Source organism: Poecilia latipinna, unplaced genomic scaffold (assembly GCF_001443285.1).
Source record: "Poecilia latipinna isolate Pla-1442-1.1 unplaced genomic scaffold, P_latipinna-1.0 Scaffold1094, whole genome shotgun sequence".
Classification (NCBI taxonomy): Eukaryota; Metazoa; Chordata; class Actinopteri; order Cyprinodontiformes; family Poeciliidae; genus Poecilia; species Poecilia latipinna.
The window spans coordinates 130,998-148,075 of record NW_015113710.1 but is presented as its reverse complement, the minus strand read 5'-3'; the positions used below and the strand labels follow the sequence as shown (position 1 = coordinate 148,075).

The 17,078-nt window shown below is 42.0% G+C and overlaps 1 protein-coding gene across 3 annotated transcripts in view; it reads right to left on the bottom strand.

Moving 5' to 3' along the window:
• Window positions 1-4,476: 4,476 nt before the first annotated feature.
• Window positions 4,477-17,078, bottom strand: part of piezo1 (piezo type mechanosensitive ion channel component 1 (Er blood group)) — an 81,174-nt gene continuing 68,572 nt past the window's right edge. For 2 of the 3 annotated variants that reach the window (XM_015052199.1, XM_015052201.1), the window contains exons 38-54: window positions 16,493-16,681; window positions 15,109-15,243; window positions 14,688-14,991; window positions 14,045-14,174; window positions 13,749-13,896; window positions 12,691-12,843; window positions 12,499-12,560; window positions 12,044-12,202; window positions 11,700-11,847; window positions 11,124-11,312; window positions 10,244-10,336; window positions 9,918-10,090; window positions 8,650-8,772; window positions 8,486-8,565; window positions 7,648-7,834; window positions 6,911-7,052; window positions 4,477-5,150 (exon numbers count right to left, since the gene is read on the bottom strand). In XM_015052199.1, coding sequence (XP_014907685.1) covers window positions 5,028-5,150; window positions 6,911-7,052; window positions 7,648-7,834; window positions 8,486-8,565; window positions 8,650-8,772; window positions 9,918-10,090; window positions 10,244-10,336; window positions 11,124-11,312; window positions 11,700-11,847; window positions 12,044-12,202; window positions 12,499-12,560; window positions 12,691-12,843; window positions 13,749-13,896; window positions 14,045-14,174; window positions 14,688-14,991; window positions 15,109-15,243; window positions 16,493-16,681 — 2,538 coding nt within the window. In that variant the 3' untranslated portion in view covers window positions 4,477-5,027. The remainder of the gene's footprint in view (window positions 5,151-6,910; window positions 7,053-7,647; window positions 7,835-8,485; window positions 8,566-8,649; window positions 8,773-9,917; window positions 10,091-10,243; window positions 10,337-11,123; window positions 11,313-11,699; window positions 11,848-12,043; window positions 12,203-12,498; window positions 12,561-12,690; window positions 12,844-13,748; window positions 13,897-14,044; window positions 14,175-14,687; window positions 14,992-15,108; window positions 15,244-16,492; window positions 16,682-17,078) is intronic. The other variant, XM_015052200.1, reaches the window with a different exon arrangement.

Here is a 17,078-nt window from a genome sequence, read left to right as displayed (position 1 = left end):
ACTTATACATTGTGAACCTAAACACCTCCTGTTCTCACGATGAGCCTGGAATGGGAGGAGCTAAGTCTGGTAAGAACCAGGAACCTGCAGGGGTCAAAAAGCCACATGACCTCCAGAAACAGCAGAATTTGTAGAGGTGATGAGACAAAAATTTGACTCTTTCTGCTTTAATGATTTTCAGTTCCACACCGCAACCTTTAATTCAAATAATATAAATGTTATTTATATAATGTTGGGGAATACAAACCCTTCAGATAAATTCACTCACCTTGAACTTTGTTCTTCTGTTTTAAATGTTCCAAACACAAGAAAGAGCCAGGATATAAACACACTTCACACTTTTCTAATGTACATTTGGAAAACATTTAGTAACATTTAGCAGTTCCTTTTACATCAAGTTGTGGATTAAATTAAGTTGTATTAGAAGAGTGAACTGAATTTATCGGATTTAAATTTGTACTAATTTGTCTTTAGGTGTCAGATTTGTTTATTATGAATTGGTGTTAAATTTTACATAAAGTGAAGTGAATAAAACATTACTTTGGAAAGAAATTCTCTGTACTGCAAAAACACAATCAAAAACAACTATTTTGGTCAAGTTTCTAGTGCAAATATTTTAGAAGAGTTGAAATAGAACAAAACAAGTATATTTTCAACAAGATATAGAAGCTTGTTCTAAGTCAATCTCCATCCATTACACGCTTATCCCTAGTGGGGTAACCAGGGCTGCTGGTGTCTATCTCCAGCGAATGTATCGGGTGAGAGGCGGGGTCACCCTGGACAGGTTGCCAGTCCATCGCAGGGCAACAGAGTCAGACAGGACAAACAAGCATACACACACACCTAAGGAGAATTTAGAGAGGCCAATTAACCTGACAGTCATGTTTTTGGACTGTGGGTGGAAGCCGGAGAACCTGCAGAGAACCCACACATGCACAGAGAGAACATGCAGAAAGACCCTGGGGCTGGGATTTGAACCCAAGGCAACAACAACTCTACCAACTGTGCCACTGTGCAGCCAGTCGGAAATCAATAATCGCTTGATATTGATTTTTAAAGAAGTAACTATTCCATTGGAAAATTATTTCACTTGCAACAAGATATTTTTCCCCATGGTAGTGAAATAATCCACCAAATACTTTTTCATAATATTAAGGAATTACTGGCTTAAAACTAGCTCCTCTATCTCACTTAAAAGCTACTTGTAAGTTAGTCTTATTTCAAGATATTTTGCACTAGAAACTAAAGTAAAATAACATGGTAGGATTGTGTGCTTTTGCACTGTGCTATGTTGTGAACAGATTCAGGATATCAGAAAGAACTCAGACATTTTCCTTGATAACAGAAATCCCACTTGTTTTTATTTTTTTAATTTTTTTAAGTTTATAAAAGCATGATCATTTTTAACAGATCTCACATGATCCAGCAAATATATCGCACTGCTTTTTATTGAATCATCAAATTATCATAACAGAACATGATAACATGTATTATATACAATCACAATGGATACTTATTTTTCACTGGAAATGAAAGAAAATTCAAAGTGCAACCCATCATCCAACCCTTCCAACAGTTCAATGAATGTTCACTGCAGTGTTTCAGCTCTACAGTTTATCTGAAGTTTCTCATGTTGCTACATTTTTTACAGAGGGGAGAAAGCAGAGGAGGACAGGAAGCTGGATGGCTGCCTCCCAGCAGGAGGTCAGCATCATTTCATCACCTGTTGGTGTTTATCTGGCTAAACTGGGAGAAAAAAGAAAAGTAAAACCAGTGAGGGAAGCATCATCATTTCTAAACTGTAAAATAAAATAAATAAATGTCTGCTTCCCATTTAAATTCGCAGCTCTGCTCAGTCAGAAGGTTGAAGTGGGCTGTTTATGGTTCACTGCTAGGATGATGTGCTGACATCTTGGTCTTGGTAGATCGTAACCAGGGAAACAGTTGAGCGCTTCCAGTTGGATATTTCCCTGACTGACTTCCTACTTGGAGCACACAGAAGGCCTGCTGAGCCTGCTGGATCCCTCAGGATCCCACAGGACTCCCCTGGTTGGTCTGGTGGTGGAGCACCAACCTCCACCAGGAGGTCTCAGCTCATTACAGTAGTGTTAACATAGTGTTTTATATATTCTGCCTCCACACACACACTACCTGACCCCTTGTGACCAGCCTATGAGCCGATCACTGACCTTACAGCAGGTCATTGGTTCGATCAGTTGATCTCTGTTCTAGGGTCTAGACTCAGAAAAGACGAGGCTAAGCTGTTGAGGTTTAGCTCTGAATGTGGATCACAGCACACAGGAAATCCCTCCATCAGCCACAGACCTGACAGAAAAACCACAACAGGTCGTTCTGCTGTTCAGTAGTCGGCTGGTACCGAGTTCATGGTTTGGGGGGAGCCGGGAAACATTCTGGTGGTCCAATGGTCTTTGGATTGATTGATTGATTTGCAACATAAAGATCTGCTGCTGGTATTTGATAGTGTTTTTTTTTTCATGGTTAAAGAAATGGGAAAGAGAATCCTCCATTTTTAAAATGTGCCAATGTTCTGCTCTTTGGGAATCAATTTCCTGGTGCCAAAATCCTGTTTTGTTTTTCAAACTGTGTCATATACAATTTGTTTTTATAGGTTCAAACTGAGAAAGTGAGAAGAGATGATGTCTTTGTGACAGACTGCAGAGACGTGTCTGAAGGTCTTTGCTACAGCTGTCCGGTCTGTAGACTCACCAGATCTTCCTTTGGGTTTTTATGGTTTATAGGTTTGGCAGAATTAAGGGATTTCTACCTTCCAATATTTTTTGAAACTCTCCATCGTTTCAGACTGAGTGAAGAAGCAGATAAAGCTGCCTGGTGACTGGTCCACTCTGGCAGTGGACCAGTCAATCCCATAGTCTATTGACTATGGGATTGAACTGGGAACTGTGGTGGACTCAGAGATTTGGTCAGTCAGTTTGACTAGAGAGGCCAATTAGAAACAACGTCCAGCTTTCCACTACCACCGTAATCTAATACTCCTCTATCTCTATGACAGACACTCCATCTCTAAGGCAACAGGACAGTTTGGGATTTTTGATTTGAGGTTCTGTTAAAAGCAGTAGAAAATGTTTTAGTGAAGAACCAGCTCCGTTGGTACCAGAGGCTGAAGTAGTCCAAGGTTCCAGACCCAAAGCAGACTTCTAACCGTTTTCACAAAGCAGCACACCAACGACATTCCTGTGTTGTATAGAGAATGGAAAGTGTAACACTCAGTGGAACTGTGTGGAAACGACAGAAAGATGGTTTAAACAGCAAAACTATTAGCAGGGTTGAAATGAAACCCACTGCTTTAGTTTTGCAGCAGCTGTTCTGTTTCCAGGAAGGGGACGTTGGCGCGCTGCCTCCTACCTTCATTTCCCATGTCAGTAACCAGCAGCTGCTGTATAAACAACTTCTAATGTAAGCATGGCATCAGGTCAAAGGTGAATAAAGCAAAGGCCACATAAACTGAGACTGGAGATCTTTAAAGTCTGCTTTGGGCCTTCAGTCTCTGAGAGAAACTGATCTCTTTATAAGTACAACATTTCTTTATAAGTTAAAGGAACAGCCTGGAGTAAAACTGAATTTTTTAGCATTACATCATGTTAAAATGTTATTCCCTCATCAAAAACATGCACGGAGTGTTGCTAAGATTTTTTCATTCATGTTTGGGGAATCCTGTGGTGATCAATAAGGAGGTGCCTAAACGCTTGCTCTCACAGATCTCCACCTTTTCTACTCAGCTCCTACAGACAGGTGGCAGCAGCCATAACCACCTGGTGGAGCTGCGCTTCTGCTTAGTGCAAACACTTCTAAGAAAGATGTTAAAGGCTAAAATGTTGCTGTGTCAACTTTCTGAAAGCGGAGATTCAGAAAGGGCAGGAGCTTCTTAAAGAGACGGGTTCAATTTCAAGTAATTTTAAGTTAAATTGCAAAGTCGTCAGTTTATTTTAAATTATGTTTGATATATAAATATAAGCTTATAACAACTGAAAGTAACATATTGATTATGCTATAAAATGCATGATACTGCCCCTTTAAAAGACAACAGAAATCTACTTTGGGCCTTCAGCTTCTGAGACAAACTAATCTGGATTTATTAATGATTTATTAATGTTTCCAGTTATAATGACCACTCAAAGGCCTGTGTGAACTAAAAACCAGTTGTGTTAGGTAGGATGGTGTTTGCTTCTGAGCCTTCAATAGAACCTCATTTCAAGGATTCCATACTCCTCTTTTAAAACAGAGAGCTGGTCCAGATTTCCTGATTAGAGTTTGAGATGAAAAAGAGCAAAATGTGTGAAATGTTCTGTTTGTGTGACAGCACAGAGAGAAGTTAAATATGACCAAGAGTATTTACACGCATCTGTAACAAACAGACAGGGTGGTTCTGCTGCAGAAACTTTACTGGGACCTCATATTTTCATCTTTTAAAAAACAGAAAAAAATCTAATCACTTTGTATTGCCTTGTTGCTGAAAATGTGCTTTATAAATAAAATTACCTTTACCTTTCTTTTTCTTCTTTCAATAAAAAGTGAGCATATTGTCTTGTTTGCTGTGACAACCAATCACCGTGACTTTAAAAAACTGTTTTCTAATGACTTCCAACCCGATCCAGGATAGAGAAGGTGAACACACGAGGCCTGCAGCTGGTTGGACCAGCAGGAAGTTGTACGCTTGCTGGGTTCCTCTGGCCGCCCAACCCACACAAACCCAGCCCGGGTCAAAGCTCCGGTTGCTCTGCAGAGATGCGACAGACACCCAGCTGCTTCCCGACCCCCAGGATCCCCTCAAGGACTCCCAGAGGGGCCGCAGCCCGACTCCTACAGTGTGTGTGTGCTCAGGTTGATCCGGATGCTCAGGGAGCAGCAGAAACACAAAGAGTCCAGCATGAGGAGATGGTTCACATTGCACATTACTCTGCCTACACAGCAGCGTCTCTGAGGCGCCCGCCATCAGTTGTCCACCAGGCGCCTCCTCACTGTGCTTCACGTCAGGTTCACAGTTGGCGTCAGTCCTGCTCTCTGAGGTGGATGTCCCGAGTCCATTTGATCATCGTCTCTGGAGAGCGGTAGAGGAAGATCAGCTTAGAGTAAAGCTCCTCTTCCAGCTCCAGTTCCCCGGTTTCCCGAACCTTCAAAACACAGAAACATCGGTTATTTGGACCAACAATGTTCCAGGACACTTCCGTATCCCATGAAGTGAGCCATTGTGGAAAAACATGACATTAAACCAACCAACTATATATTTATAGAGCACTACAGCCACAGTGTAAAAGACCAAAGTCAGAGTCAAACAGAACATAAAAGACACAGCAACAGATAAATACAAGAAAGGAAACGGAGCAAAGCAACACAGAACAAGCAAAATAAAACCAGAAGTGTTCCTACACACATTCAAGTAGGAAAAGCCTGTCAAGATAAAAAGTCTTAAGCTTTGACTTAAAAGGGCTGAGTTTGATCTGAAGGAACCTGATTCTACATTCGAGGTGCTACTATGGAGAAATCACCTCCGTAGTAGAACCAGTGTTTGCGGTTAGTACATGGAACACTAAGTAGGAACTGATCTCAAAGCAACTCTGATAAATAAAGAGGGGAAAGGCCATTTAGGGCTTGGAAAATAAATAAAGATTAAAATGTCTTTTAAAATGGACGTGAAGCCAATGCAGAGAGGATAACACAGTAACGTGGTTCCATCTAAAAGTGTTGATTAAAAGACGAGCGGAGTGGAGGCGGTTCAAAGATGACTGGGCTACACCGACATAAAAAAAAGAGTTGCAGTAATCATTTCTAGAACTGAGAAAAGTTTGAACAATATTCTCACAGTCACAATGATTTAAGAAAGTCAACCTTCTTTCGAAGGTGTAAATGACAGCATCCAGATCGGACAAGATGCAATTTGTTTGTTAAATTGCAAAGCCCTGTCTGTCAAAGGTGACCCCGAGGTTTTTCACATTGTCAAACTTCCCAGGCCGGTTGCAGCTTTCTCTCCAAATTGGTCATTAAGAAGCAGAAAGCTTCTGAATTAACCACTGTTTGTTTGACTGCAGAGATTCAGTTAAGGAGAGAAAGCAGTGGATTACTGCATCCTGGCCCCACTGGTAAGTAAATGTGTAGGTCGTTTGTATTGCAATGTGGCGTCTCACAATAGAGCCCGACCGAAAAATATACAATGAAAGAAGTAAAGGGCCCAATATGGAGCCTTGAGGTGCCCAGAGAGGATGTAGATGAAGAAAAGCCATTAAGCATCAGACTGGTGGGACTTAAACCATTTCAAAGCTGAACCACGTATGTCAACAAAGTTGTGAAGACGAGATGGAAGGAAAAACTGGTCGACGGGGTCAAAGGTAGCAGTAAGGTCAAGAAGCAATGCAGGTATGTTGGAGTCGACTGACAGATGCTACACCTGTCCTGCTTTAGATTAATGAGGTTAGGTTTGGGTTTCTTTAAGGTCAGAAGTTTACATACAGTGCAGCACAAGCTTTTTCCCTCCCCTCTGATAGGTTTACACTGGAACTGATCCTTTAGTTTGACCAAAATGCTCTGCAAGAGTCAGGACTTGAATCTGACCGACTGCAGAGGGAACTAAGGATTAAGGTGATGGTCAAGAGGCATTCCATCCTCAAAGCCTTGAACTTGGATAATTAAAATAACAAATTAACCATGTAAAGTTATACTGGTTGCTAAGGAGGCTGTGAATCATTGTCTGAATTTGAAAAAGAACAGTAACAAAATTCTCATTATTGTATCATTTAGCAAATGGAGTTATTTCTGGTCATTCCTGACCTAAAGCAGGTCAGGTTTAGTCTGGCTTCAGGCCAGACGGTGAGAAACAAACAGCTGTGGGTTGAGTCCACCTTGCGGCTCGGAGTGAATGCATTTGGCCTGAACTCACCAGGAAGATGTCGGTACAGAGCTTCAGGATGCGGTCCACACAGGGCAGCTCCTCAAACATGATGGAGTGGGAGATCTCACTGAAGAAACCACGCACAAACTTTCCAATGACCAGGACCACCGACACATACAGACCCATTATCCTGGGAGGACGAGGAGGAGAACGGGTTAGGAAAGACCATCCAATCAGAGAGACAGAAACAGATCAGCTTCAATCTGACCAATCCCGAAACTAAATCAAATGAAAAAGTTTGTTTTACTCCAGATACACTTGCTTTTTTTTTTTTTTTGCCTTCGTTCAACTGAAGCTTACATGGTGACACACCAAGTCCTGTCATTTATGGCTGTCAAGTGATTAAAATTTTTAATAAATAATTATTGTTAAAAAGTAATTTACAGAGTTAACGAGTTCCAAAAATGTTTTTATTATGGGCAACATTTGATTAAAATAAGATGCAACAAGAAGAACATGTGATCATTTCTCATGTCTTTGATGCTTTTGTATTTATCATTATTCATATTTTAATTTATTCACAGCAGTTCAGTGTAACTTCTGATGTGAGATGGTGCTTTGCTACTTTGCCTCGTCAACAACAGTAAAACAGTTTCAGGGTTCCTCCTGTGCTGAAGCTGAGAGTGGAGATGTTTTCAGAGATTACGTTTTGAAGAGAAGTGTGAATACTATATAGTGTTACCGTAGCAACCCTGTGTCAGTGTGGTGAGCGACGTGTCTCCTACCCGTATCCAGCCAGGAAGCCTAGGCTCGGTGGGCTGACTTTGTCGTTGAATATGACCATGGGGAGGACGTTGCATGGCGGCCGGCAGGGCGCCACGGCGATGTCCCACCACTCCTGCCCCCCCGAGCCGTTCACAGACCTGTCGCTCTTCAGGGACAGGGTGATGTTCTGGTAATCAGCTTCATCGTCTGTAACACCAACACGTGTCAGTTAAACACACACTGACAGGGAAAATAAGGTATTCACACCCAATGGACTTTACATATCTCATTATATTTCAAACACACATTTCTATGCATTTATTTTTTAGGATTCCATGTGAAAAACGGAACAACATTTTATCAGAGCAGGTTCAAATGATATATGGCTTTTAAAAACTTCTGCCTGAAAATTTGATGTTCTTGTTTTCAGACTCAAAACTGTTTGGAACCAACTTATGCTGCTTCTGTGAACTTCCTCTTTCTAGTGCAGCCACAGATTTGGAATGAATCCGGGTCTGGTCTTTGACTGGACCATTCTAATAACAATCTGCTTTGACTGAAACCTTTGGGTTGTCGTCTTGCTGGAAGGTGAAGCTGCTTATTCTCTACTGTTGACCTCCGAGGTCAGAAACAGACTCAGAACAAAACTCTTTTAACTGACAGGACTTTAATTTAAGTGCCTGCTGCACTTTTCAGATTTTACTTCAAGTATGATTTCCCTTCCACATCATATTACATGCCGCTTTGACTATACCACGACATCCCAACAAGCATTTGAGGTTCTAACTTGACACAAAGTGAAAACTTTCAGGTGGTGTTGAGAAGGTTGAACAGAGAAGTAACTGATTGAACTCTGACCTTTGTACAGCTGACTGACTGGTTTGGCCTCAGCTCCATTGGGGGCTCGCATGTAGTTAGGGAACATATGAGGAACGAGCCTGTGGAGGGAAAGGGGAGTCAGTGATCTGCTAGGACTGAATCTTTGATCACAGCTGGAGGGTTTCAAGCTTTGCTGAACTCACACAGGCTCAGTCCGGTTGCCGATCAGTAGATAGGCCAGCTCTTCTCTGACTGGGTTCCCAGGCTCCAGGTCTATCGAATGTTTACCAAACGTGTGTTCAACGGTCCCACCTTTCCCCAGATCCCTGTAGGGAACACACACATTTACACACACACACAAGCGGGAGCTTGTGTGTGTGTGTGTGAACTGTAGCTGCATTTCCATTACAAATGTGTGCAAATATTTGTCTATATTCTGCTACAATACAATTTCAAGATTGTGGTGTTTCCATTAAATAGGAAATAAAATTAAAATCACATATGAATAAATTTGTTCACATGATAAGTCATTAAAAATCATGGCAGCGATGGATCTGAACAGTTAAATGAGATGTATTCATAACTCAGCTGTAGCTCTAGTGCTTATCAGCCAATCAGAGGAGAAGGTGGTGTCTTATTCAGTCATTGGAGCGACAAGCAGCTTATACTTGGAAGTGATTATGTATGCGGCGTTTTGGGGAAATTGTAGTCGGTGATTTTGCAGAAGAGCTGTGGATTCAAAACTTTGGAATGACACGCAACTTTTTCTGAACTGTGTGAAGGTATGAGAGCTCTGGTGGAAACAGCCGCACATTGTCACTATGTCGTGACATTATGTTATGAGACAGATAATCTATGAAGAAAAAATAAATAAAAAATCCAGCTCCTCTGCTTCCTCCTCTCTGATGCCAGTGCTAGAAAGAAGCAACCAATCAGAGCCAGGGAGGCAGGTCTTAGTGCTGTCAATCACAATCTCTCTGCAGCTCCTTCCTGTTAGCAGATCATGTTGTGAATGCTAACACGAGTTAGCATGGCCACAGATGACTGCAGATAAACAGTTGTTCTGTAACAGTAAGTTGCTTCTCTGCTATCAGCATGTTGAACAGCGTGAAGATGAGGCTGATTGACAGTGCTAAACCCCCCCCCCCCCTTGACTCTGATTGGCTGTTTGGGTTTGGGAGTGGTACATTTCTTCAGATAGCAATAGCAGGAATGTGTAGGACAATGATCTGTTCACATATTATCTGTCTCAGCAAACTGTCATGACATGGTGACAGTTTTAACAAATATGTAAAACACATGTTCTCTTGAGAAGTCACATGCTGCATCTTTAAACACATTTTTTTTGTAGTTTCAATTTGTGCGATCCTATGGATAATGGAAACGTAGCTCATAAAAACAGCCTTCTCAATAAGAGCTAGGAATGTGCAAAAGGCAGCAACATGCACTGCACAGCTGGAATAAGTCTGACCTCTGGAAGGTCCAGGCCAGGCGAAGGGTCAGGTCTACATGGCTGTTCAGGAGCTCCTTGATGACCTCCTGCCTGCTGGGGGGGCTGATCCTCCACACGGACCCTGAACTGCCCTCGATCACAGCCGTCACGATGTCCTCATAGCTGTACAGAGTGATGAACTGCATGGCCACCTAAACGCAGGGACACACAGAGTTCAGAGACCTGGGAGCATCATCAGTTCTCACCGAGTCTACGGAGCAGTGATGATGAAACTGGATTTTATATGATATTTGGACTTTTCATCAACACACTGAAAACGGCAGCTGGGAGAAGTCAGTACTTACGGCATTGTCTCCAAACGTCTTGGTGAGTTGGTCGTACTTAGCAGCTGTGAAGGGATGGATGGACTGCTGCTGCACGCTCATGGTGAACAGGGGCTGGAGCACAGGACACAACATGCTGCTTTATGGAGCCATACGGTGCCACTACATGTGGTTATGATAACAAGTTTACATACACTGCTTGGAAGTTGCTTAATTTAGGTTTGTCAGTTTTTTTCAATCATTATCTCTACAGGGACTGAAGAAGTCTACAGGAAGGCAAGTCGATATCTTAGTATTTGCCACAATAACGAAAGTATTCATAAATTCATTAGAGAACGTCTTAATAGAAAATGCTTTGGTTTTTACTTCACTGCGTAAAGTCAAAGCCTCATTAACACATCGACACCTGTTCAGTCTTCTTCTACAGCAGCTAGATTCACCATCGTACCAATAAACTACACAAAATAACATCCTTTAATGATACTTTTGAATTTATTAATCCTCTTATGGAACCAACCGTGTAAAAAAAATATTAAAATGTAATTTTTCACTATTCTATAAGTTTATAGTTATAACAGTCTTAAGTTTTTGATGAGGTAACAACATCATAACATGATGGAAAGCTTAAAACAGTTGTTGGTCCTTTAAAAAATGTATTTATGCCCATAATGAATCTAGCTAAACTTCTCAACAGAACTATACATTTATGATTCCTATGACAACCAACAGCATCCTGTTTACGCATAAACCTTAATATTTAATTTCATTTTCTATAGTTTTGTAAATGACGTTTTGAGGTGAAGCTGAACTAAGGCTGTATTTAGTCTGTTCTTTTAACATAACAGGACTTATGGTACAGAACAGTGACTTTGTTTCAGTTTGTATGAAAGCGCATGATTACCTCATAACCACCTAGTTTGAAAGTGACTGTGACATCAATTGGGTGGTTAACTACGCCCACCACCGATCTGACCAATGAGATGAAGAGAAGAGGAAACCAGATGATGCAGATTAAGAAGAAGATAATAAGTCCGCCCATGCCGTATTTCACAATCTTCTTCTTTTTCTGGCCCTTAGGTTGAGGGTATTTCTGAAAAAAATAAGATTGAGATTATAGAAATATTTTTATGACCACACAGAACAGAACCTATAGAGTTGGTTTGAGCATTTTCTGTGAAAATATAAAAATAATCATTTAAAGTCACTTTCCACAGGATTTACAGGATTAAACACGGTGAAACAATTAATGACAAACAGCTTCAGCAAGTCTGATTCGATCCAGCTTTAAATCTGTTGTGATTGCTTTCATTTGCCCCTCAGAATATGAAACACTGTAAAACGTAAAATATTACCAGTTTAGAGCTCTAACAATGAGTTTGAGTCATCTTTTCTCTTTTGCATAATTGGGCATGTTTTTGTGAAGCACTTCCTTGACATATTTGACAAGTCTTAGACATCAAACTTTTCTGGTGCGAACCTTTTCTGTTTCCCGGCTGCATTTTATGATGAAGATGTTGGCATAAATGTCCTCGACACACATCCAGTCTGACAGGGACAGGGTGGTGTCAGTCCAAACCCAGTCCATCACCGCACGCAGCTCCACCAAGAATGGAACGAGGCGAAACCTAGACACACACACACACGCACGCACACACACACACACAGATATAAAACCAACCCAGACTGGTTATCCATCACAGGACTTTTGTCCTGCAAAAGTCAAGCACTGGATTCACTGAAATGAATCCAAGAATATGAACCTATATAGTCACATGTACAGAAGAGACAATTACGGTTGCTATGGTTGTGATATTTCCTTACCCTTGGAAGAGAAACAGGTTGAGGTGGTTGTATTTCTTGGTGAGGAAGTTGCCAAGGATACGGGTGGGGTAACCGCAACGGATCTGATAGGCTGACAGGCCGAAGTAGATACACTTGACAAAGTACCAGAGCTGGGCCACAAAGTTCTGATTGAACATCCTAAAGCAAGACGGACAAACAGATCATATGTTCAGCTCTTTTATTTAGAAGGTCAGGTGATGTGTTCAGGGGTTGTTGGACTTCACAGTTTCTGGTCAAAGTTCTAGTAGTTTAGCAAACGTCTGTTTTGTGGTGACAGCTAACGCAGACACTGCCAGCAGAACCAGATCCTGGACACCAGTCATGTGATCCAGTCAGGACTCACTGAGGTTTGTTGGTTCAAGTTCTACTTTCATGTCTGCACAAATCGTTTGTATGAAGCAGGTTATGAATGTCACAAAGTGATCGGACGTAACCTTTCCGTGACAGCAGGCAGGATGAAGAACATCCACAGATGAATTCCCAGAACCAGGATCACCTGGAGGAAAACAACGGCACCAGGTGAGCAGAGCTGACAGGAAGTGACGGGTTGAGCTCTCAGAGCAGTCAGCTGATGGCTCAACAAGCAGCTTTCTGAAGCCAAGCAGCTTGGAATGCATGACATGAACCTGAAAGATGAGTTTCCCCAGAACGGCCTTGCGCAGATACAGAGCTCTGTCGATGATCATGGTGCTGAACTGGATGAGCAGCATCACCAGGAAGGCCTCGGGAACCTGATCCTCCGACAGGGTGGATGCTATGTCTGCTGCAGCGCTGTGCTTCTGAACAGGACACAGGATGAACTCAGGTTACATTTAACTTTCACTTGAAACGAGTCAGATGGCAGCAGCAGGATTAAATGTGCGCGAATCAAGTTTGGTTGCATTTAAGTTCTTGTCTGGTGTTGTTCCTTTGATACAAAAATAAACTAATGGACAGATTGAAACTCTACTGACATTTAGAAAACCCAAATGACATTTAGCAACGCATGGTTGCTGGAAAAGACAACAGTTTTGTTAACTTACCATCCAGAAACCACTTGCTGCATTCTTATTGGTTGTGCAGGAGGCTCTACTTCTGCTTTTCAAAGATGTAGGGTTGTGTAATTGTCCATGTTTGCAGCCATTTTCACATTTGGGTGTAAACATCGAGTTAGAGGGCATGGCCAGCAGTGGCTTATTTAGATTTAAACAGCTAAAACAGCTTGTTTTTGTTTGGTACATTTTCTTCTATAGGATATTGATATTTGTGGAAGCGTGTAAAGAAAAAAAAAAAACATCCTTGTGTTTCCAGTATAATGACAAGAGCAACAGCTCTAAATAAATGCTATTTGTGCTTTTTATGCCATTCTGTTGTGGAACTTCAATGTAATTATTCCATGAAGAAAGTGAAAAATTTCTAAAACCTGTATTTGTTGTTATATATGTATTTAAAAACATTAGTTGGTTCTTAATCATCTTTAGCCAAAGTTATTAAGAGCCATTGTGGCAGACCTCTGGTCTAGAACCTCAGATTACTATTATAATGGTGTGAGAAGAGGCAGCCTGGTTCCAGTAGACAGTGAGTATTAGTACGTCTTAGTTTCAACGTTGCTCTGTGTGTTGATTCCAACACTGAGTGCTGCAGCAGCAGAGGTAAACATCCTGGATGACTGTGTGTGTAGTTAGGTGAAGCAGTCGTCTCTTACCCCAAAGGCCCAGAAGCCAAAGATGATGATGACAAAGTCAACGACATCAGTGAGGAACATCAGGGCGTAGACATCTGTGGAGGCCCGGTATTTATCTTTGGTTATACTCCTAAAGAAACTCTGAGCCGGCTGCTTCACATTCTGGAACCTGCAGAGAAAAACACACAGGTTTGATGTTTACTGTCACTTAAAATGGATTCAACCGAGCAAAACATGAAGTTACTGAATCGGTTTTAAATAACTGATGGCCACTACAGTAAAACTTTCCCACAGTGATTTTATATTGCATGTCTTACCCTGTTATGAAGACTTGTTGTATCTTGTGTCCCACAGCGATTAATCTGAGTAAGGCCTCACTCTTTTTGTCTTTTGTTTTCTTATTCCCCGGTTCCTTCACAGACTCTGCCGTCTCTGACAGAGACTCTGTTATAAAAGAGAACACAAAGAGCTCAATAATCTTTGAAAGTCATACAAGGACACACAACCTTTTAGGCGATCTAAGCTCACAGTAGATAGTTGGAAGCCTCATGATGAAGGAAAAGCAAGAATAGAGGGGAAGACAGGGGTCCATTACAGGTGACAGAGTTGCAGCAAAAAATGTACTAGTAATAATCCAGTAACATGTCTTGTTCATACTCTAAAAGGCATCTCATACTCAAAATATTGAGTAGAAAGATCAGATTCTAGTTTGGTTGTGGAAGGCTGTGTGGTCCTGGTTTAATCGAAGCAGACTTTGAGCCGACCCCATTGTGTGTGTGTGTGTGTGTGTGTGTGTGTGTGTGTGTATCAGGGTGAGCAGTAAATCATTCTGAAGTTGCACAGGAGACAGTTCCTCTGGTAGTCTGTTCAAGCAGCTTGGACCATAAAATGGTTTTGATGAACCAGGCCCAAAGTCTGCAGTTAATGTTAACACTGCAGCTAACTCAGGACGATACAAACCTTTGCTGTCCTGTTTTTTTGCTTTTTTGATTTTTCTGCGGAACCGGACGCTGCCGTCTCTCTTCGGGACGTCCCCTGTCAACCGTTTGCTGTCCCTTTTCAGGATGTCCATCATCAACCGTTTGGTGTCCTTCTTCGGGACGTCCCCTGTCAGTGGTTGACTATCTCTCTCCCTCCCGTCCAGAACATCCACGTTGTTGTTCCTGGTTTCATGCTTACCCCCTGGCCCATCAGGCAGCGCCTCAGCTGCATCAGGTGGTTGAATGGTGGCGGCGCCTGAGCTGGGACCCGCTTCTTCAATGTCCTACGTCATCAGAACAAAAGTTTTTATTCAGTGAAGCTGTTATCTCATGTTGGTTGACGCCTTCATAAAATGTAAGGTGACCAGTGGTCAGGTTCTTCAGGGCTGGCGTTGTGTTACCTGGTCTTTTCTTTTAGCGTCTTGAGCTTCCTCCTTCCTGCTCCCGTTTTCCTCTCCTGCTATGATGTTATGTCCATCTTCTGATGGCGCACACTGCTCCTCCAGTGGGCCCTCGTGATCCCACAGACCGTATTGCTGTGCACACACACAAAAACACTGCCTAATGTAACAGAAGTGTCATATTCATAGGGCTTGTGGTCAGGGTTTGGTCTTGACTCTTCATCAGGTCCACTTCAGCAGACCACTCAGCATCCTGCTGAGTCCACACTGTGTCTCCTCAGGTAGGAACTTTATTAACATAATAACACGTCTGGATAGCTTTATAGAGCTAACTCAATAAAGCATTCCCATGGCAACACCTGAAGCTCTGAGCTGTCTAGCATCTGCTATGGCTGATGGGTTCCTCTATGGTCTGACTGATCCACTGTCCCACCCTGAAGGTCACTGTCTCAGTGCTCCCATGACCTCTGGCTCCACTACAACCTCTCCACTTTCATCTTTCAGCCATTTTTATTTCTGGAGCTTCTCTTGTTCACTCATCTATCATTACTGCCTTCACCAGTCATCATTATGTCGGATTTGTCTGGCTCTGGAGGTCCTGTCACTGCAGCAGTCTACCGATGTGACTCTGAGACATCCTGCCCACGCCGGGTCCAGATGGTTCTGGACACCAGTCCAGCTACTTGGTTCTGTCTTTTCCTGCTTCCATCTTTCATCCTGTATGTGCATCTTTGCTGACCCTGGATCAGCTCCTGGTGTGAGCGACCCCAGCCTCCACTGCTCTTAGCATGTTGACTCTGTTGGGTCTCTGCTTATCCGTCTATATCAATATCCTGTTTTGTTCAGGGTCAGGGAAGGGTTGCAATCACCAGGCAGGAAGCATATATACACTAGACATGTTCTATACACACACTTCTCTGGTCAAATTATAATATTCTAAAATGCATGTTTTTGGACTGCAATAGCACAGGAGAACATGGAACATTTCAGTTTATATAGGAAAACCCTCATTCTGGGTCAGATTACGGCTGGGCATTTATTGTGTCATCCATCATTTACTGAGATAAAATCATGTAATGATAATTTTGATGATTTTGATCATAGAAATTATCAAAATCATTTACATAATTTTACAATTAATGGGAATTAATTATTCATTAATGGGAATTTATTCTTGTCACAATAAATTAAACAGATTAAAGGAACAGATTTAAAGACACACAGCAACAGGTTTTCACTGAGAGGCTGCGAGCAAACACTGACCGAAAAACACACAGCTGGCATCAAGGGAAGAAATCAATAGAGAAATCCCAGCTTGACCAGTAAAAGGAAGGGAAAGCTGTTCAGAGCGTGTGCGGCATGATTACCGTCAGCATTCACTGACCATGAGGAGCGATCTGTGGAAGAAGAGAGCCAGCAGCTGCAGGAGGTCATATTTGATGTAGCTGTCGGTTTTCTCCAGGCCAAAGATGCGCGGTGGGAAGAAGGGCTTGTCTTCGTTCAGGGTCATCTCATAAACACTGTTCCATGGAAAGAAACCGAACTGGAAGATGTACTTCAGCACCACCATGGCCTGGGAAGAGGCAGAGTGGCACAACGGTCCCATTAGTGTGGTGGAAGCTCAGCAGTACATGTGAACCGCTGAGCTTCCACCAGCAGTTCACCAGCAGTGCATCACAGACACTGATTCTCATCAAACAATGGAGAAAATGTCAGTGATTAGTAAAAAGAACAGTGACTCAGTCAACCTCCATCCTGATCAGGCACATCTTTATTTACATCATTAAGGATGTAAATGATCATTAAGATGTAAATGATCATTTACATCCTTTAAATAAAGATGTAAATTAGATGTAAATAAAGGGCAATATGAATAAAGTCTATTATTATTATTACATCAAGGAGTTTGCTTCTTTATTCTGATATGAACTCAAATCTACACACACACACACACACACTACATACACACA